This window comes from Solenopsis invicta, chromosome 16, assembly GCF_016802725.1.
Source record: "Solenopsis invicta isolate M01_SB chromosome 16, UNIL_Sinv_3.0, whole genome shotgun sequence".
Taxonomy (NCBI): domain Eukaryota; kingdom Metazoa; phylum Arthropoda; class Insecta; order Hymenoptera; family Formicidae; genus Solenopsis; species Solenopsis invicta.
In genome coordinates, this window is record NC_052679.1 from 24,451,105 (window position 1) to 24,473,397 (window position 22,293).

The 22,293-nt window shown below is 27.3% G+C and overlaps 4 protein-coding genes across 5 annotated transcripts; 1 reads left to right on the forward strand and 3 right to left on the reverse strand.

The window, feature by feature from the left end:
* Positions 1–60: 60 nt before the first annotated feature.
* LOC105200624 lies at positions 61–1,912 on the reverse strand. The gene is made up of 4 exons (XM_039458789.1): positions 1,480–1,912; positions 902–1,034; positions 571–694; positions 61–500 (listed from the first exon to the last, which is right to left on the reverse strand). The coding sequence occupies exons 1-4, from the start codon at positions 1,848–1,850 to the stop codon at positions 268–270; spliced, it is 861 nt and encodes a 286-aa protein (XP_039314723.1). The 5' UTR covers positions 1,851–1,912; the 3' UTR covers positions 61–267.
* Positions 1,913–2,161: 249 nt separating this feature from the next.
* Positions 2,162–11,278, reverse strand: LOC105200628 (mitogen-activated protein kinase p38b). Of its 2 annotated transcripts, none has more exons than XM_039458325.1 (10): positions 10,945–11,278; positions 6,425–6,554; positions 6,292–6,350; positions 6,077–6,218; positions 5,840–6,002; positions 5,653–5,724; positions 4,282–4,361; positions 3,435–3,513; positions 3,192–3,365; positions 2,162–3,130 (listed from the first exon to the last, which is right to left on the reverse strand). In XM_039458325.1, exons 1-10 carry the CDS (start codon positions 11,046–11,048, stop codon positions 3,051–3,053), a joined length of 1,083 nt encoding a protein of 360 aa, XP_039314259.1. In that variant the 5' UTR covers positions 11,049–11,278; the 3' UTR covers positions 2,162–3,050. The 2 variants fall into 2 exon arrangements, with proteins under 2 accessions (XP_039314259.1, XP_039314258.1); XM_039458324.1 differs by lacking the exon at positions 4,282–4,361 and adding an exon at positions 5,080–5,159.
* A 1,650-nt stretch (positions 11,279–12,928) lies between these two features.
* Positions 12,929–17,049, forward strand: LOC105200625 (ATPase ASNA1 homolog). Its single transcript, XM_011168262.3, has 6 exons — positions 12,929–13,212; positions 13,930–14,138; positions 14,833–14,935; positions 15,099–15,249; positions 15,352–15,660; positions 16,142–17,049. Exons 1-6 carry the CDS (start codon positions 13,088–13,090, stop codon positions 16,259–16,261), a joined length of 1,017 nt encoding a protein of 338 aa, XP_011166564.1. The 5' UTR covers positions 12,929–13,087; the 3' UTR covers positions 16,262–17,049.
* Positions 16,379–21,344, reverse strand: LOC105200629 (2-amino-3-ketobutyrate coenzyme A ligase, mitochondrial). Its single transcript, XM_026134944.2, has 7 exons — positions 21,040–21,344; positions 20,764–20,969; positions 18,951–19,237; positions 18,057–18,263; positions 17,779–17,971; positions 17,463–17,640; positions 16,379–17,296 (listed from the first exon to the last, which is right to left on the reverse strand). The coding sequence occupies exons 1-7, from the start codon at positions 21,056–21,058 to the stop codon at positions 17,142–17,144; spliced, it is 1,245 nt and encodes a 414-aa protein (XP_025990729.1). The 5' UTR covers positions 21,059–21,344; the 3' UTR covers positions 16,379–17,141.
* Between the last annotated feature and the right edge of the window lie 949 nt (positions 21,345–22,293).

Below are 22,293 nucleotides of genomic sequence, written 5' to 3' on the forward strand. Positions count from 1 at the left end.
TATTTTTTCTTTATCCATTTTCTACACATTAATAAAAATATTGTCAGCAAAAAATCATATTATTTGCATCTATTGATCTTTTTATTGTATATGTTGTATATAATTTATTGCATATTTCTTTTTATTTAACCGGAAAATTTATTTCCTATCAACATAAATATCGTTTATATGTAAACCTAACTTTCACTAATAATTTAAACTAAAAATATTGATTACAATTACATTAGTATTCCAATATTACCAAGATTTTTTTGCCTCTTTTATCTATTACTTGTAACAAAATCTATAATCCTTGTTTTTTCTTATTTTAGTGAGCAATAAACATTCCTTTAATGTTAGACCACAGTTACAAGTTTCATCTTTACACATTACTTTACAATCATTACAATCACAACAACAGATTGAGTTGCTATTCTGATCTATCACTTTAGATTTTAAGATTTTTAATTGTGCTTTTGTTATCAAACTTTGTATCTCCTTTTCCAATTTCACAGCAGTCTCTAAAAAATAAATTATACCAATTAAATCAATAATAACAATTGTTTCCTATTATCAATAGATTTTACTTACGAATTTCAATAGTTTGTAATTGGAACGCGACACTCTTCCCAAATATATCAAATTTATTTTCAACTTTCTTTCTGCGGAATTCATGCATTTCTACAAGAATATCATCCGTGCCTGTAGAACGATCCTGTTACAAAAGATTTTATATTTTTCCTCTTTTCTTTTTGAAAAATGGACAATATAAATTACTTGCTGTTATTTAATATTTATAAACCTTTTTTTCTTCATTGTCACCCGCAATATACTTTTGCTCCTATTAACATTATAACATTACAATATTATCGAAAACATTTATATTTTATATTTATTAATATCTTTCATATTCGTTTCTAACATGAAGCAAATCCGTTTGCGTTTCATGTTCTGCGATAATACCATTACTCGTTTCTGTCGCTACATCACTCGTTTGGATTGTTTCAGAAGAGACGAAGGCATCTTGCAATTTCGGAGCGGAATGAACGGTATCTCTGCACTTGAAAAATATTGTTGTAATTTTATTTCCTAACGTCTTATAGAATTACACAAATTAGATATATAAAATGACCTCAGTTTCAAACAAAACTCAATCTCTTGGAGTTGACACATTCCACAAGTATTATTTGAACAAATATGTTCGCCCTCTGATATTTCAAAAGAATGCAAAAATTTATCTTGAATATTGCTATCATTAAATTTTTTATAGTTATTATTTTGCTGAAAATATATTCATACATTGGCATGTCATAAATATAAAAAACATACACATATGTACACACCGTTAACATAAACAAAACTTACAATAGTAATTATAGAAGTAAATGGTCTTTTTATGATTTTATAATTATTAATACCTTATCACATAAATATAATTCGGATTTCAAATTTCATAATTATTACTTATTACTACCATATTTCTTATAAGTATTATATTACTTTTTCAATTCTATTCTATTACGACATACCTTTTTGAAAGTATTATTATGAGATATTGACATGTATGGAAAGAAGAGCACATGCATCTTTTTAAACCATTTCACTTTTGGCGTGTACAATTTTTCGCAAGATATAGCTGCAGCGATTTTTGATAGCTCATAACAATATTCCTTTTTTACGTTTGCAATTCTCTTAATGCAATCGCATATTGTTAACCCAGAGATATTAATGGAATTTTTTATCTCTTTGTACGCTTCATAACGCAACGATGTGCTATCGAATTCAGGATGGAATGGGTTCCATAAACACTGATATTGTCCATAAAGTGCTATTAATTTTTCAGTATCATCCTCGGTCCATACATTTGACATATTAAAGAATATTTTATGATAAACCAATTAGGTTATTTAACCTTTTCAATCAATCTTAAGATCAAAAAACAAGTTTAAATATACATTCAAACACAAGATTTTTATTCAATGTATAATTTTTAAAACGTTCGTATAATAGCAAAGAAAATCTATCACAAATGTTATACGCTTATTCATTGTATTGCTAAACTACAAACACACAGAAATTTAAAAAGAAAAAAGATGAATGATACATTGTACATACCATTGAAAAATAAATGAAAGATTTGGAAGGGAAATGAAGTGTTTATATTAAAATCTCATTTATCAAATTTAAATATATCTTCACATTTTCTTTTTTTTCTATCACACATTAGCAATATAAATATAAATTGTACATTTCTTTCGTAAATTTTATAATCTTATACTTATATGGCAATACATCCTTTATTATTATCAAGAATGCAATTCGAAATTTATAACAATGCCTTGTATATTCAATTCCACTTTATTGCTAGAATTTGTTTTTTTCATTGCAGTAAGAATTTTCTATTTTTTTTTTTTTAGATTTCAGCAAATATTGGTCGATCAGTTAAGTTGCAAACACGGGCGGATTTATAGTTAGAAATATATCGCATTATTTTTTTGATTTAGTAGCATAAATAAAAAATAATAAGTACTACAATTGTTACATTATTGTATATGTTTAAGTCTAAAGTTACATGTATATCTGATACTATATACTTGGATTGTATATTATATATGGCAAGTTCATCATAATTTATGTTTGATGATAATCGATTATTTTAATAAAATCAATTAAATTATATGCTCTTTCATGGATTAAGAAAAAACTGGTACTATAAAATAGTTAAAAAATGTACACAACAAAAGTGTTGCGCAACAGACATTCCTGATAATCAATTGATAACTGAATTACATAATTAAATAGTAAGTGGGTTTAATTTTCTCCTTGACACAAATATATATCCTATTTTCTGGACAGATTAGCTCGACTAATCAACAATATACTACGTTATTTATAAATTATATACACTATTTTTTGTATACAACTATATATATATATATATATATATATATATATATATATATATATATATATATATAGGTATATCTTCTTCACTCATGATTACCTATTGTTAATTTATATTATTGTATCTTACTGTGCTTAAATCTATATTATGGGCATTATGACTATTTTTATGAAGTCGTTTCAATTGTCGAAGACAATGTAGGTAGCTGCTGTGGGACAAAGTTGACAACCTCATGATACACAAGTTCTACAAACAAAAATATCCATTATCCACAAAGTAACAATGATTTGAATTAGTAAAAGAATACCTTTCCATTTCTCTACTGGAAGATCCATATCCTCAAAACTCTGATCGTACGGTAAAGAAACAGGTTCATCAGTTGGATCTGCATATTGTGCAAGATATGCATGCGCTAAAGCCTGTTCCGCTGTGATCCTTTTTTCTGCATCCAATTCTAACATCAGTTCTAGTAGATCAATAGCTAAACAAAAATTTAAATAATTTTATCGTTCGACACGCATAAGTTACATTTTTGTAATAACAAATATACCTAAAGGATTCGCTCCACGAAACACATCTTTGAAATTTTTTTTCTTCAATGGCGGTAAACTCTGAATATAATTTCTGGCCTGTAACAATAATTATGGAAAAAAAATCATATACTATTATTAAATTATAAATATATAAATATGATACTATACACATGTATTATATTGATTATTGCTTTTTTTTATGTATTATACCTTTATCATCATGCAAATGTCCTAAATTTAGAAAAAAAACATTTTTGACATAACAAAATTATAAAACTTATAATCTAAAATATTATAAACATAAATATTACAAATTAGTTATCAAATTAAAATATTTAAAAAAAGGTATTTAGTAAAAAAAAGTATATATTTATATTTCTCTTATATATAATATTTTAAGTAAGAGGATAGTAAAATGACAGAATTATCGTCATTACAGGTTCGCATTTTCTTCGAAATAGCTTTACAGAATTAAAAATACTTTTATATATTTTAAATACACACAGAAAGACTCACAACTGAATTTTAAGAAACAAAAAATGAAAAATTTAATCAATATCACAATATACATACATACATACATACATGCATGAAAAAGAAAAAATTTATATATGTACATACGTACGTATGTACATATATAAATTTTTTCGTTTTCAAACTCAAGTTGAATCGCCGAAAAATGTTCTTGTGCATATTTAAATATATAAAAGGATTTTTAATTCAATAAAACTAATTCAAAGTAAATTAGAATTGTAAATTTAATTATTCAAACTGATAATGTCGATAATTCCGTCTTACTCTAGAAGGAATTCCTTTAACGTAAAATTTAATATATATATATATTAACTTATAAAACAAATTTACCTCTTGGCTAGTAATTTTGCTTAATGTTTCTTCTGTGGGTGTCCCACAGAGTACTAACACTCGTGTTAGGTGATCAATGTCTGCTTATGGTTAAGGTATGCTTGGAAAAGCAGTATTAATTAAATAACAATGTAAAAAAAGTAATTTTATTCATGCTAAAATATATAAAACCATTCCCACAATTGTAAGTATTAGCATCTAAAGCAAGCTGCATATGTTATAAAGCAGCGTGAATTAGAGCTTTAAATTTTAAAGTTAATTTTAGCTTAAGACATCAAATAAAAAAATTTTAATTTTATGTAATATATTGTAATATATTCCATTTACATACGTACAACTTCATGTAAAATTTAAACTTTATTTAGTTGAGGCATATTTTATATTACAATTTCAAAACTCTATATTGCTTGAATTTTTCTTGAATTTTATGACTTTACATATATGTGTACATATATATATTTTTTTTTATTATTATCAATATGTTATCCAATACAATTGATTAAAATACATATTATTTGTTATTATATTAAATACTATATCATATTAAATACCATATTAATGTGTTAAATCTAAGAATTTGCCAAGATGTAATATTTATTTTTATTATTTTACATGTTAACGAAAAAAGGAAAGATCAAGCAAAGATCACACTTCACATTATATATGAAATATATAAAACGTGCATTTCATGTTTCATCTGATTAAGTAATTACTTTAAAATAATATAAAATGTATAAAACGTGCATTTCATGTTCCATCTTATAAAATACTTACTTTAAAATAATAAAAACAACTTACCGATTCTGACGATATTTTTTTCATAAACTCGTCTCGTGGAGTACCCAAAATTTCCATAATTAAATTCAGTTGATGAATATCTGCTTAATTGCTAAGGCTCCACTAAATTTTTCTTTAAAGGCACTAAATATCCCCTTTATTATTATAAACATCGTTTCCTATTTTTAAAAGCAATATGTTACACATACTAAATACATCATTAATTAATATATATACAGAGACCTTATATTTTATTCATGCTAAATGTGCAGCCAACTTTTAGATTAATAATGCAAAGTTTAAGCAGATGGCTTTCTAAAAGCAGAATATATGCAGTGATGTTAGATTTAAGAGAGTTTAATGCAACTATGGGATATCAGTGACGATAGATCCTTAGCAAAAAGCATATTTAAAGAACATTGCAACCGAATGAAACAAATAAATACATTCAAAATTAATTAATGAGTTTATGTTAAAAACAAAACATCAATCATATGACTTACGAGAAAAATTAAGATTAATGTAACAAAACATTGAAAACATACAAAAAAAAATGATATACAACAAAAACTCATCAATAGTGACAAAGGATACGATCTGTTCCAGGAAATAGTGTTCTTCCAGTTAATAATTCAGCCATAATGCATCCCACTGACCAAATATCAACTAAAATGTTCAATAATCCAATATTACAGCATATATGATAAGATTTCTGTATCTCATAAGATAAAACAGATAAGATATCTCTCTCCGGTAAATCCCTTTGAGTATAATTACCAACCTGTTTGATTGTAATGCATCCAATTAAGCATAATTTCAGGTGCCCTATACCATCTAGTAGCAACATAGCCGGTCATTTCATTTTCCGTAGGTCTGGCCAAACCAAAGTCCAGTATTTTCAGTTCACAATCTTCGTTAACTGCTATATTAGACGGCTTCAAGTCCTGTCAATTAAATCTGTGAGAGACTATTTTCATGCTCTTCAGATTTCATACAAACATACAACACACTCTCATACCCTGTGTATAATTCCTGCAGAATGGATGTATTTCAAACCGCGGAGGATCTGATAGACGAGAAATTGCACGTGATCGTCGGAAAGTTTTTGCGTTCTAACAATGTTATTCAGATCGGCACCCATTAGATGTGTGACTAGGTATCTTTATAAATAAATAACACGATTAAAATATGGACAAAGTAAAACTGATTTCACATAATAGAAATAGTACTTACACATGTTGAAAATCTTCCAAAGACGAAGATGGATGAAATACATCTAACAGTCCTATGACCTACAAGGAAACAGAGCACGTATCTTTAAGATTAATTATTAATGCAACGTGTCTTAATGATTGTGTTTACCCACATTTTCATGATTCATATGTTTTAGCATACGCAGCTCCCTGTACGTGCGTTTTGCATGCACAGCTGATTGAAATGGCCTAGCTAACTTTTTGATCGCCACTTTTTGCCCAGTAGTTGTATCTACCGCCGAACTAAAATGCAAAATATAAATATTTTTAGGATTCTTACTGTGTTTTTCATAGACACGATCTAAAGTAGTATTATATTGTAATTTACAGGGTTGACAAAATTACTTTATGAAAAGAACTTGTTATCGTTATTCACAAATTAATGAGTTACTATTTTTGTTACTTTTTTTACAATAGCAGAATATTTATGAAAAAACTGCTGTAGTAAATAAAGAAAATATATCAGATTCTTCTATTTTCTAATAAAGGAAAAAGATTTAAAAGACATGTATATATAAAATACTTGATGCACATTAAATAAATGTATATTTCAATTAAAAGCTTTGATCACAAGATAACATCTTTAAGGCTTATAAAAAATTAATCATATAAATAAAACAACTTGTTAATCATAATCAAGTATATTAAATGCAATTTGAAACTTTTCACATGCATACATAAGCAGCTAAACATTATTTTGCCATAAGTTGTCAGATATAATTCCAATGTGATTGCAATTTCATATTTGACAACTTGTGACAAAATAATCTTTAGCTATTTGTATGTGTGTAATAAATTTCTCAAATTACATTTTATTTATTGACTGTGATTACTAACTCATATTGTTTGTTACTAATGTTTTTATTAGAGATCTGAAGACCATGTTAAAGTTCAAAACGTTTGACATTATATAATACTTAATTCATAATATAAAATATAGGCATTAAAAGAACGTAAAACGCTAAAGTTATCGAATTTCTGGCAACACTGGTCTCAATCTACGTAATGTTAGAAATCGTACAAAGTAACAATAAAAGTAACTATTTAAATTGTTATCATTACCAACAAAATATACAAAAACTGCATTAAAGTTACACAAATAAGGAAATGTAGCATTAGGTTTATTCATTACTGAAAAAATGTAACGATAACGACGCTACAAATATAAACGCGTTACTTTCTATCTGCATCTGATTATTACACATTATTAATGTGGTTAATTATTTTTTTTAACAACTTTATTAAGAATAAAGATATAAAAACTTATAATAATAAAGAATGAAAAAAACGCAATATTTTATATAAAGAAAAGTCACCAATATTGCATACCACTTTGATTTTGAACAATATTTCTTGAACAAAAGCTTCAAACAAAATATTATAAAACTAAAAATATGAATGCAAACTAGAAAGTAGTTTCTATCAGATTGTATGAATTTGTATAATACAGTATCGTATTTTGTAATAAATAATGTTTTCGCAACATAATTCAAAAAGAGCGTTTAAAAAATTCGCCCAAAACACAGTAAAGAGTAATGGCAGAAATTAAACATAAGCCCACGAATCAAGGAAAGAGTTTAAAATAAATTGATAAACTAAGTAATTAACACATATTTTTATGTATTAAACAACAAAGCTTTGAAATTAAAAGGCTAGAATTGAATTCTCTCATTTTATACATTTTTTTGCACCTTATTAATGTAGATATACGCGCATGTGTCTTGTCCGACACTTATTTCCTATCTTAAGATTTAAGTGTTAAAGAAAACGTAAAAAAAAATTATGAAATATCTGTTAACATTATAGTTGAAGATTTTATAGTTGACTAGTCTCACAGAGAAATGTACAGCTTTACGCTGCACAGCGATTTTAAATGTTTCAAATTGCACTACGAGAAAAATATGAAACAAAAAATATTAACAAATCAGTTTTATAAAGCCACAAATATGTAAAATAATCTAATATTATCAATAATATGCTCACTTTTGTTTAAACTATGCAATTACATATTTACAAAAGAAAATCGTGTAAATTTTATTCGCGCTTTTTAAAAATTTGTTTTTAACAGATTTTATATAGGAAAAGAATGTGAACTATGAGTTTTCATTTTTTTTAATTTAAGCACATCATGTTTTTGCTACTATTAATACAATGCAATGTGTCTTTACTAATAGCAATTTTTGTCTACTAATATTTTAATTTGTTCCCAGCAAACAGAAATGGATTCAAAAAATAAAAAATGAATAGAAATAGATTTAAAAAATTAAAAATGGATAGAAATGGATTAAAAAAATCAAAAATTTGGATTCAGCAATAACCATACGAATCCATTTCTATCTAATTAAAGTTTAAAAATTCCTTGAATCCATTTTAATCCATGAAACGAGATTGAAATGAAGTGATTTCTATTCTTTTAATCTAAAAGAAGTTTTCGCTGATCCAATCTGTTTTAATCCATGACATAAGATTGAAATGACTTAATTGCCGTTTTTTAATTCAAATGAATTAAAATGGATTACAAATTTTCAATCCATTTCGGTTTATTAGGTTGTTTTCGTATTCTTTTCCAAACTTGATATACAGCTATTTATTTCATTTAAAAGATAAATATCTAACTCAAATCTTGATCTGTCAAGATTTCACATTATTTCGCATTGACAAACATCACGCATCATTCCAAATTTATTCTATTTTCGTAAAAATGTGAGACGCCCACGCGCAAAATCGCCGGAATTAATGTGTGTTACATCCCCGCAACAATTATAACCGGCTCCTTTTCTTTATGATAGGGAATGATCACGCGACAACGCTTTTGCCGCTCTAACACCCAAAATGTAAATGTCAAGGTTGCGATTGATTCACAGCGCCGGACGCAGGACATAGCTTGTTCCAACAGTTTTTCCATCTGACTGTCGATCAATCGACCATTATAATCCACAAAACAATAGTTAACAAACTTAACAAGTTCAGTAAAAGAAATTAAAATGGATTAAAAATTTTAATACCATCCAAATAGTATTTTTAATTCACAAAAATGGATTGAAATGGATTGGACTTCATAGAATTAAAATCTTTCTATTCAATATGAACAGAGCTACCAATGATTCTGAAGGTATTAAAATAGATTCAAATATTTTCAAAAACTTATACATATTTTTAAATTAAATTTTTATTGGATTCAGATGAATTAAAACACTGCATTTCCTATTCACAATTTTAAATTGAGTAACATTCATAGTCCATTTTTATGATAAAACATTTTTGGATTCAATTAGATTGAAAAAATTGCATTTCCTATCTAGAATTTTGACTTGAGCAATATTTATGATCCACTTTTTGAAAACTAAACTTATTCCTGGAATAAAAATCAAAAAATGTGCTTTATTTGATTTCTACAAATGGATACAAAGGCTAGCAAATGAAAATGAAATGGATAGAAATGAATTCATTTCAGCATTTTCGAATTTGTGCTTCAAATTTTTTTAATCCATTGGAATCCAAAAATAATGTAATGGGGACATAAATATACATCAGAATTCAAAATAATGAATAACTCATTTCGTATTTTAATCTGTTTGAGTCCATTTAAAGCCAAACATACTCCAGAATTCTAAAGTGCAAACTCAGGAAAATTAAAATAAATTGCAATTTTTATTTCATTTGAATTCATTTTTATTTGCTAGGGACATTGAGCCTAAAAATGGATTCAGATTTTCAGAAATACACATTCATGAACAATGAAATCCTATTCATCTATTTTAATCCATTTATTGGGAGGTGCAAGATAATCCAGTAAACAAAAACAAATTCAAATAAATTGAAAATTAAAATTTATTTTAATTTATCCGTGTTTGCACTTTAGAGTATTTTTGGAGTATTTTTGGATTCAAAGAAATTCAAATAGATTGAAATATAAAATGCGTTACTCATTATTTTGAATTTGGATAGATTTATATTTTTATTATATCATTTCTGGATTCAAATAAATTGAAATACTAATCCTTATAGCAAAAAAAACGTCATATCGCTGTGATGTTGCTGACATTTTTTGCTATGGAAGAAATGTCCTGTTCATTATTTTGATTTCAGATGAATTCATTATATTATTTTTACATTCAAATAAATTGAAACACGAAATAAACTATTTATCATGTTAAATTCATATTACTTTTGGATTCAAATAAATTCGAAAAATCTAAAGCACAAATTTAAAAATGTCAAAATAAATTCGTTTCTATCGATTTCATTTTCGCTTGCCGAGAGGTTTTAAAGAAACATTTTTGTGACAAAATTATGAAATTTCCACCTGAAACATTGGATGTAAATTACATTCAAACATAAATTGCATTAGCATTAAATAAAATTATAAAATAAAATGAAGATGTCTGAAAAGTACGCATTGCGTTGCGAGATGTCCAAAGCACAAGATATGCAAGATCAGAGAACTTTTTTGCGACTTATTGTTAGTTGATGACTTCTTGGCAAAGTCTCCGTCGCATATCGCCAAGGTTTTCCATCTCGATAGTCGCTCGCTCGCTCGTTCGCTCGCTCGCTCGCGCGCGCGCGCGGACGCAACATCGCGCGTCTCGATCTTGCCAACGTCGTGGCCGCTGACGGATGTCGTCGCGCTTACCAGACTTGGCCGTAAGCGCCCGAGCCCACGGGAGTGAGCAACTGGTACCGTTCCGGTACCTCCCATTCCGTCCTGTTGATCTCGATCTTGTGAAACTGCGGCATGCCTCCCCTCTGCGGCGCGTCACACTCGCTCCAGCGAGGATCACGGCGATGGGAACCGGCGGTCCCTTCGTTGTCTCGCGTTCACCAATTCAATCTCACTCCTTTACCGCACGCGACACCACATCTCCCGGTCGTATTCGTCACAACTACGAGCTCATCACGGTTACGGAACAGAAAACAGTGCTACTTGCTCTCGAAGCTCGAAGCCAACAACCGCATCCGCGAGGATCGCGCAAGGCGTTTCTCGACAGTAGACATTATCGATTATTCGATAGTTTTCTTCGTTCGATACGAGATATCGAATAGAAGGAAAGCGCGATTAGAATAAGGAATAAATTTCGTAAAATAAATATTTTAAGTATTCACAGTTTTTTGATTTTATTAACTTAAGATATACATACGTGTATACAATGCAAGGCAATGATGTAATTAAATAATGATAAGAGTGTCATATAAAAACACGTAAAATAATAATTAATGGATCGTAATTAACGTAGAAGATTCAAATGTCATGAAAAAGTTATATTTCATATTTTTTTATTTTTAATATTATATATTTTTATTTTATCAATACTAAAGTCAGAACAATCTTGTAATTATTATCCCAGTCACATTATATAGAGACGATGATGTTTTTAAATGTTCTTTAAGTATTTATTTTTCATTAATCATATTTCCTGCATTTTGTTTGAAGTAATGATTTAAAAAAATATATTTATGTGTTTATGTAACGTTTATTTAATATTTATATTGCATTGATAATTCATTTACAATAAAATTATTTGAATAAACATTTATTTATTACAAAATAAAAGAGAATAATATAGAGCTGACGAACCGCGCAGGTTGTTATACGTCAAAAACAAAACAAGATATGTTTACAAAATTCAAACGTTCAACTCTTTAATTATTGGTCATCCTCAGTGAAATACAAATTGATTTATAAACAATAAGATTGTGTTACAAATTCTGCAGTTAGGATATAATTAAAAAAACATATGTGTAAAAATATACCAAAATTTATTTATTATTTATTGAATATTAATTTAATATTTATTCAACAATATTTATTCAATTTACATTAATTATTTATATTAAAATAATAATTTAAAATAAAAAATTTTTACATATAATTTAATTATTATATTGACTCTTTGGAGTCACTGTTCTTCAAACGAATAGTAAAATTATTTCAGATGTTATTTCTTGTGAAAATCAGAAAAACGTACTATGATTTTATTTATAAGGAAAATGTGTTTTAACTGTAGCTATCATACATATTTTATCTTTTTGACATCTGGTAAACTGAGAAAAGAAATTACTTGATATATGCATTAAACACACTAGATATATGTTACAGATTATTATGAAGTGTGAATTCCCGTGCGATATCATACAAGTCAAGCAACGTTGATGATAGCTCCTGACTTAAATAAGTGGACCTCTTGCATATTTAAAAAAAAACAATTTCTTGAGAAAAAGTTCTGAAAAATCTCCAAAGTACTTTATTCTGATTATTTTAAAAGTATTATTAATTTAATTTAATTTTAGAAATGTAATTCTGTAATCAATAAAATTTATATTTTTACAGTATAATAATTATTTTTTAAAAATAAAAAATATTTATGTTTATATTTATATTTATTTTTAAATTATAAAAATATGAATTAGTTAAGGTTAAAAATTAATTATTTTAAAATTAATTAAGAGTTATTAATTTTAATTTTTTTACCTTTCAATTTTTTAATTATACAATAGTTGCCACCTAGTCCTGTTAAACTGAAATAATTACATACATTTTAAAGAAAGAAAGAGAGAAAAAAAACACAATTTGAGGTGTAGAAGGTGTACTTCAGTGTACTTGTGACGAACAGATCTTAACATTTAACCATTTAACGATGCGCCACGTTGTGCGCGAAGCTTTAGTGCAAGATCGTGCGCGCTTTTAGCATTTTACCCGATACACGCGCTGACGCGATAATTATTGAGGGTTATGCGCTAAATTTCTCCCGGTGTTACGTGTTATCACCAGCAAACAAATGAGTACTGCTGAAAACGAGGCGATGGAGGAGTACGAGCCCTCCATCAGGAACGTGATCGAGCAACGTTCCTTACGATGGATATTCGTGGGTGGCAAAGGCGGAGTCGGGAAGACAACCTGCAGGTATACATAACCTGAAAATAGTCGTCCTGTCAGTCACATCTCGGAATCTCGGTGACAGGAATCAGTAAAGATCTCACCGAGTGTATGTTCTCATCGAATTGGCAAATCGACTACAGCCTTCTGTGGTCGCAGTCGCGTCCATTGGTTTTACTTTATTTTCTGTCATGTCATTGCACTTAAAATCATTATCACATTATCTCATTATTATCACATGTATGTAACTATTTAATTTTTTTATTTTTCTTAATAAATAAAAAATGTTAACAAATAATTAACAAATATATTTAATTATTAATATAAAGATATTATTAAGCATAAAGATCAGCTTTAACCAAAAAATAGTGCTTCTTGTTTCTTATATAATTTTTATGTTTATTATTTATAATATTTATCTTTATTATATGAATAGTATAACATAATATAACAATATTATATTAATAATATTGTTATATTATGTTATACTATTATGGATAAGTAATGTAATTATATTTATATTGTCATCACATAACTCTCTCTGTTTTAATAAACATAAAAAATTCTTTTTCTCTTTTCACAAAAATTATAAAAAAGTTTTAAACCATTTTGGATTTTTTTTTAATATACTTTCTTTACAAGTTTTCTTTTTTAATAAAACAAATCATCTTGTAATATATGTTATCCTATCTGCTGCTCCATTTAAATGAAAAAGTTAAACTAATCTAAATCTCTGTTTTATAGTTGTTCCCTGGCAGTACAGCTGTCCAAAGTTAGGGAGAGTGTACTTATTATATCCACAGACCCAGCGCACAATATCTCTGATGCATTTGATCAGAAATTTAGCAAAGTACCCACTAAGGTTAAGGGTTTTGACAATTTATTTGCAATGGAAATTGATCCTAACGTTGGCATTACAGAATTACCAGAGGAATACTTTGACAGTGAAGCAGGTTTGTCTTTAAAATACTTCTGCCCAATGTCTGTATTTTAGACAAATAATTTTTATTAAGAATTATCAATATGATAATTAAAAGAACATTAATTATAACATTAAATATATAAAATAAATAAATAGTAACAATTTCTGCAGTAATTGCTATACACCTGAAATAAAATAAAAGGGTGTTTACTACAAAAAGAAAAGAACTGAAAAAATTTTTAGGAGGATTTCTGTTTTATCTTTGAAAATCATAGATTTTAATTTATGAAATTTTATTAATACTCAAGATCATTTTAAAAATTTTACTTTAAATTTAAATTCTATTTCTTTTTTTCTGATAAAATTTTCTTCATCATTTTTTCTTAATAAATGCAAAATGTTTATAATCAATTAATAATTAATGTAGCATACTCCTCCAAGTACATTCACATACATTCAAATATATTTGTGTTAGTTATTAGATTACATAAATTAATGACAAGCAAATATAGCAAACAATACATCATTCTACACTAGTCTTATCTGGAAACTTGAATAAAATTACTGAAAAATTTCAAGGAACTTTTTTAAAAAATTTAAGTAAATATTCTTAATAATATTATATGCAATTGTTTTTAAAAAATTTAACATTACATAGTTGCATAGTTACTATTACTTTATTACTACTAGTTACTATTATTATACTTACCAAACATATCATACAGTTTCAGGAGGGGAAGCAATGAGATTAAGCAAAAATGTTATGCAAGAAATTGTTGGTGCATTTCCTGGTATAGATGAGGCAATGAGCTATGCAGAAGTTATGAAGTAAATTTATAAATCTTATATTTTTTTTTTTTTCTAAAATTTAAGAGGATAATTTTCTTTTGTGATCAACTGAAATTATAGATATATCTAAAATCTTCTATTCTTTATCTTCTTTTTTTTTATTTTGGGACTATTTGATATTTACTTGATTTACTGATTCTAGGCTTGTAAAAGGTATGAATTTTTCTGTTGTGGTATTTGATACCGCACCTACTGGGCACACATTGAGGCTTCTATCATTTCCACAAGTGGTTGAAAAAGGATTGGGAAAATTGATGCGTTTAAAAATGAAGATTAGTCCTTTTATCACACAAGTTAGGATTAATCCATATTATTTAATTCAAAATTGATTATATTAATTATATCAAGTAACCTTCACAAATTATTTAAATTGAAAAAGATTTTTTCTGTTATAGATAAGTTCATTGTTGGGATTAACGGATTTCAACGTGGATACATTCTCTAATAAAATGGAGGAAATGCTTGCTGTCATTCGGCAAGTTAATGAACAATTCAGAAATCCCGATCAGACGACATTTATATGCGTCTGCATAGCCGAATTTTTGTCGCTTTATGAAACAGAACGACTTGTACAAGAATTAACAAAATATGGTATTGATACCCATAATATTATTGTGAACCAACTGTTATTTTTGAAAGAGGGAGATACTCCTTGTCGGTTATGTCTTGCAAGGCATAAAATTCAAAATAAATATCTAGATCAGGTAATGAATTTATGACTAATGTTTAAGAACATATTTTCCTATGAAAGATTGAAATAAATTTTTTTCGGAAATTTTTTGGAAAGATAATTATTATCAAACTTTGCATACTTTTACTGTTACTTTAATATTTTACTTTTTTTTAAATAAAAATGCTACTTTTTTGCGGATTAAGAGCATTTCAATTTTGATCTATGCGCCTTGCTTACTTTTTTGCCTTTAACTTCATCAAAGCATCAAATATCGACAATACGTTTGAGGAATATATTTTAAAGTCTTCAAATATTAACAATATTAAATTTAAAAAATTAATTTTTTAATTTTTTGAAGAAGAATATTCTCCTAATTGTAATTTTTATTTTTCAAAATTTTTTGAGAATATTTTATATTCTATATTCTCAAAAAAATTATGTTATGAAAATGCAAATCGAAAAATGTACAAGGTAAAATTCTTAAAAAAATAATGTTTTTTTTTCTTTTTAAGATACTGGATCTTTATGAAGAGTTTCACATCACACAGCTTCCGTTACTAGAAAGAGAAGTGCGTGGAGTTCTACAGGTCAGAGAATTTTCGGAAAATCTCGTTAAACCGTATAAACCTTAGCATCTATGTAATAAATATTTAATAACAATATAACACTTTACACTTAAGTCAAGGTTTTATACATTTGCAACCTCGTGCGTTGAAATTTGTATAAAAAAAAGAGGTACACCTTTAATATACTGCTCGATTAAAGTATTTGTTATTGCACGTGTTAATAAATTCAATGTTACAATTTGCATGCATTATATACCCAGACAGCACATGACATCCAATGGACATTGGATTTGGTTTCGACCTGATCCATACGTCCATGGACTTAGTACGAATGGTTTAAAAACGTACGTTATTCAATACACACAAAGTATATTTATATTTGGATATTTTAAAAATATTCTTATGCAAAAATGGCTTTTAGATACTTTTAAGCTTAAAACTATGATGTGATAGAACAATTTCATTTACGGAATCGTTTTAAATGATCAAAATCTATAAGAATTATTTTTTTTAGATTGTGGTCTAAAATTCGTGTCACACAGTAACATCATTAGGCTAGCTACTTGGTTTATTTGACTTTATTTAATGCATTAATTTAATCTAGTTTTAGTTCATTGCGTTCTAAAATAAACGTTTTTAAAAAGTTTAAAACAATAACATTGGATGTTTTTAAAATGTGTTTAAAATTTCCATGGGTCTAATCTGTACGTTTTTAACATGTCCAAAATATATAAAATGTACATTTTAAATATGTTTTTTAAAACGTATTTACTGTACTGTCTGGGTATTTACAATTTATTTGTATTTAATTTGTATAATACAAACAGCTTAAATATATAGCGTTAAGAATACAATTCACTTATTTATATAATGAAATTAATGAAGTAGAATATACATATTGGAGACAGAATCAATTATTCAATTTTTGTAATCAAAAATGTATTTATTAAATTACTGTAAGTTCTTTTCCAATTTGTATGAAAGCATTTATAGCACGATCTATTTCATCAGTCGAGTGCGCTGCGCTAATCTGAACACGTATTCTTGCTTTATCTTTCGGCACTACAGGATAGCTAAATCCAATGACATAAATTCCTTTTTCTGGAAAAAAAAAAAAAATATATATATATATATATATATATAATATCTTGGAACAAGTCGTAAAACTTTGATAATGTAGCATGATATAGCTGCTGTATATTTTATCATTTATAATTTTGTTCTTTTTTTTAAAGACTTCATAATTTATATAAAGATGTATACGTACCCATCATTTTATCTGCAAATGTTGTTGCTAGTTTTGCATCACCGAGCATAACAGGACAGATAGGATGGTTATCGCCACTGATAGTGAAGCCAACCGTGGTCATCGCAGTCCTGAAACGCTCGGTATTGCCTGCTAAACGATCCAAAAACTTTGTGCTATTCGTTATAAGATCCATCACCTATTAGTAACGTTTAAAGTAAATTAAAACTGTTTAAATAGCACAAGAAGCTTAATATCATTTTTTTAATTTCCTGTTTTAAAACAATGTATACTATTTACAAAAACGCTTAATTAAAGTATAACTACAATACTTTACCTTAATTGCTGATGCGACAACAGACGGAGGCATTGAATTTGAGAACAAATACGGTCTACTTCTTTGCCTTAGCAAACTTATAATCTCTTTCTTGCTAGTCGTGTAGCCACCAGCCGCTCCTCCAAGAGCCTTTCCTAACGTAGAATTAATGATGTCAATGTTTCCTAGACGATCAAAATACTCTTCTGTACCTCTGGATCGAATTGAAATTAAATGAAATTAAATCAAAAACAATCATAAATCAACGATCGTAAATAGACGTGCATGAGATTTCATACCTGCCGGTTTTGCCAAAAAATCCAGTGGCATGGCAATCGTCTACGAACGTAATAGCGTCATACTTCTTAGCAAGGTCGATTATCTTCGATAACGGTGCAACGGTACCATCCATAGAAAATACTCCGTCAGTTGCAATAAGGCGCAAACGAGCCGACTCGCTTTCTTGAAGTTTATTTTCCAAATCCATCATGTCTCTGTGTTTGTACCTTTTGGCATTACGAATAGAGAAAGAACAAGTTTACTCAAATGTTGTAAAAGAATTTCCAGAGAAATCTCAGTTTTTACAGAAATTGTACTCAAAATTCCAAGTAAGATTAAAGAATTTTTTAATACAGCTTTGAAATTTGTTATACTTTTTAATGTTTCTTAATCAAATAATCACAAAGACAAACTATTTGAGTTTTAAATATTAAAAAAATAATATTAAAACTAAATAATATAAATTATATATAGTGTGTGACGATTTGTATGTGCAATAATATGGATCTAGCTTATCGGAAGTACAAAATTCGTAAGCTAAACACGCTAATTTAAGACAATCTTCCATTGTACTATTTTTTTTTTTTTTTTTTTTTTTTTTTTTTTTTTTTTTATAAACTTGCATTACAAAAAATGTACATACATAGACGTATATATTCTTAATTAATTTTGTACATTATTGAGAAAAATAATTAAAGAAACAAAATTTTATTAAAAATAGAGAGATAGAATTAAAAATTTCAAAAATTTCCCTAAATATCAATAAAAATCCATGATTTTTATGGTTAAAAATAAATTCCCTGAAAATTCCAGGTCCAAGATTTTCCAAATTTTTCCCGGTAAACATCCTGACGAAATAGTTCAGCATGTTTGGTCAATATTTAATTTATAAATCATAGGTAAACAAATGCTACCTATATTTCTTCGCTTTGCACAATCGTATTCCATCGATGATAGACGCATGGTTTAGCTCATCGCTCAACACCACATCGTCGGCAGTCAACAGAGTTTCAAAGATACCAGCATTCGCATCGAAGCAGGACGCGTAGAGTATTGTGTCCTCTCTGTTGTGAAACTTTGCGATCTTCTTTTCCAATTCAACGTGTATGTCTTGCGTTCCGCATATAAATCTCACGGAACCCAAACCTGCACCATATTTATCCAGCGCATTCTTTGCTGCGTTAATAACGTCCTTGTTATCCTGAATGTAAAAAAATCTCGCTCAGTTTTTATAAAAATATCACATTGCATATTTGCTAGTACTCAAATAACAAAACATGTCTAAACAAAATTGTACAAATCTGATTGCTTATAAATGCTTTATCTTCAACAATTTTGAATATATATTGAAGCAACATGCAAACAGCGATGTATATCTTATATTGCCAGCAGTTTAATAGCATGATAATAGCATCAAAATTATTTCGCATTGACGGTAATATAAACGCAGATGGCACCAAGAGATTCTTAAAAGGTTCACATTAAGCTCAGCTAAAAGAGCAATGAGTTCCTTTTAATCTTCAGAAAATATCACGAAAGAATTCATTTTGTGTTCCCAAGTAGAACAGGGAATATCAGTAAAAAGGAATTTATATAACAATTCATAAAAAGTTCACCAATGTATTCAAAAAGAAATTATTTCATCTCCCCCTTAGGATCAATACCCAAATTTATTTCATCAAAAAAATATTTTATAATTGTAAGAAAACGTTTTCTTAACGTTAAATAAAGTAAAAAATGTTCTTTAAAGTAAAAAATATATTCGGGAATCTTTTTCTCAGGAATATTTTTCGGAAATTTCCAAACAGTCACCCATCCAAGCCTGAACCGACTACCAACGTTGCTTAACTTCTGCGTACACAGAAACTATTACCTATGATAATTCATGAGTACTTCTTGTCAATACATACATAATACTGATAGATCACTTCAATATTTATTGTTGAAAAAATAAAACAATTAAAGAATATTTTTTTATAAATATATATAAAAGTTAGTTTTTTTATTTTTGCAAAATAGTAAAGTCGACGATACGAGACATAAACATCGACAAGCACTAATTTTAGAGTCACAAATTCCTCCTAAAGCAAACAGAACAATTATATCCTTGCAAACGCTGGCAGGTTTCGAGCCACTTACGTCACCGCGGCAAATGTATAATTAATTAAATTTGAGTATTGTTGAAAATACTCGAAGAGTTCTCCGACAGAAATTCCCAAAGCAGCTATCTCAAGGAAGTTCTTGAAAGCCAATAAGACATTAAATTTATAATATAGTTTAAATGCGCAAAAAAGGTGGAATCGTGTGGCTACCCGGAATTACTTAAGCATTGTTAAATAATTTAGATTTTCTTAAATCATTTTGCACTAATTGTAAGAAAAATGAACTTATTTTGAGTAATATATATATGATTTGTTTGAAAGAGTTCATAAATAACTCTTCAATTAAGTTTTTATGAACTTTTTGTAAAGTACTGTGCCATCTGAGAAAGCATTCTCATATGATTCTATAAATTATGACAACATAACGATAACAGTACAAATTTGGATGACAATTTCAAAGTTGTTGATTTCAATATATTGTTGGCAAGTTGCTATCCAAAATTATCATATTGTCAAAGTATCAATTTGCCAACAAATGTAGATTCGGTTGCTGCAATTCTAATAATTGCAAGCAATATTCCAGCAACAGTACAGACACGTTGTTACCTGGATATTGTTATCTTACCGCTAGACCTAGGTAATTGTTGGCACAAAAATTAAGCGCTTTCTTTCCATTTGAAAGTGTGATCTCCGTTCTTTGAGGCGAGGCAATTATGCGCTCGTTTTTCCATGTACCAGCTTTGACTATAGCTGCTAATTCAGGCTCAACGCAAGCAACTAAAGAGCTGGTTTTCCGATCGATATTCCGTTTGACATCTTGAAATTTAAAAACTGTACGAAAAATATTAAATTCAATCGTTTTAGATGTTATTAGTTTATAGTAATCACAAAATATACGCACTTTTTAAATTTCTATACATATTTTACATGCAGAATTATTTACTACTGTGGACCTGGATGCAGCAGACAGATAACTGATTTTAGATGAAAATATAGTAGCATAGTTGAGCGATCCTAAAGTAGTCAAACCGGTTTTACACTTACGACAAGATTACAGATACACTTATTACAAATTCAATAACATATCTTTATCACGCCAACATACTTTCAAACAATTATTACGCAATACTATTTCATTTTCATGGTTAAATATTTCCTAAAATATCTGTGATGTAAATTTATCAGGGTTAAAAAATTAAATAATAAGGTTAAAAAATTAATAACTTTTAATTTAATTTTAAATAAGTTAATTTTTAACTTTATTAGTTATTTTTAAACTTTAACTTATTTACTTTTTCCTAAGTTAAAAATTGACCAATATAAAAGAAATAAATTGTAAAAAAACACAGTTTCATATAAAACAACAATACCTATTATTTTATATAAGAGGCATTGATTTATAAACAAAATATTAATTTAATGGTTCATATTATAATTACTATTTAGAATAATCTAATTTAAAAAATCATATTTTCATTTAACATAAATAATGTTTTTTAAAGTTAACTTTTAATTAAAAATTATTAATTTAAGTTAGTAATTTAAATAGTATTTTGTTAATGCAACTTTTATTGTAATCAAATTTATTTTATTAATAAATTAAGCTATTAATTCAGCTATTTAATTCAATAAAACAATGTTACCATACCCAACCCTGAAATTTACAATTTGACCGTTTTATAATAGATTCATCATACCACTTATTGATAAAAAAAAAATTGTAAATATATTTATTAAGCATTTTTAATTATCGTTTTTTAATATGATTTTATTAGTTATTAATACATTATTATATTATTAATACATTTTTCTAAGTACTTAAAATTTATTCTTTAAAAAATACAATCATTCAGAAAGTTACAGTTTTTAATTGTGCTATTGACGTATTACTAATTTAATAATTTAAAAAAATTTATACTCAATTTGTATATTTCATTTTTTCCATCCTGAAATAATTTTGTCGCAAGTTTTTTAAAATTATCATTTAAATATTTATTTACTTATAATTCATAATAATAATATACTCTATTCTGTTTACATACAGCATATATTCCAAATTCTATAGCTGAAATGATTATAAATGATATTTTTAGTCAAAATATACGGTTTGTATTTAAGTTAAAAGAATTATTATCATAATTAATTCATAAATTAT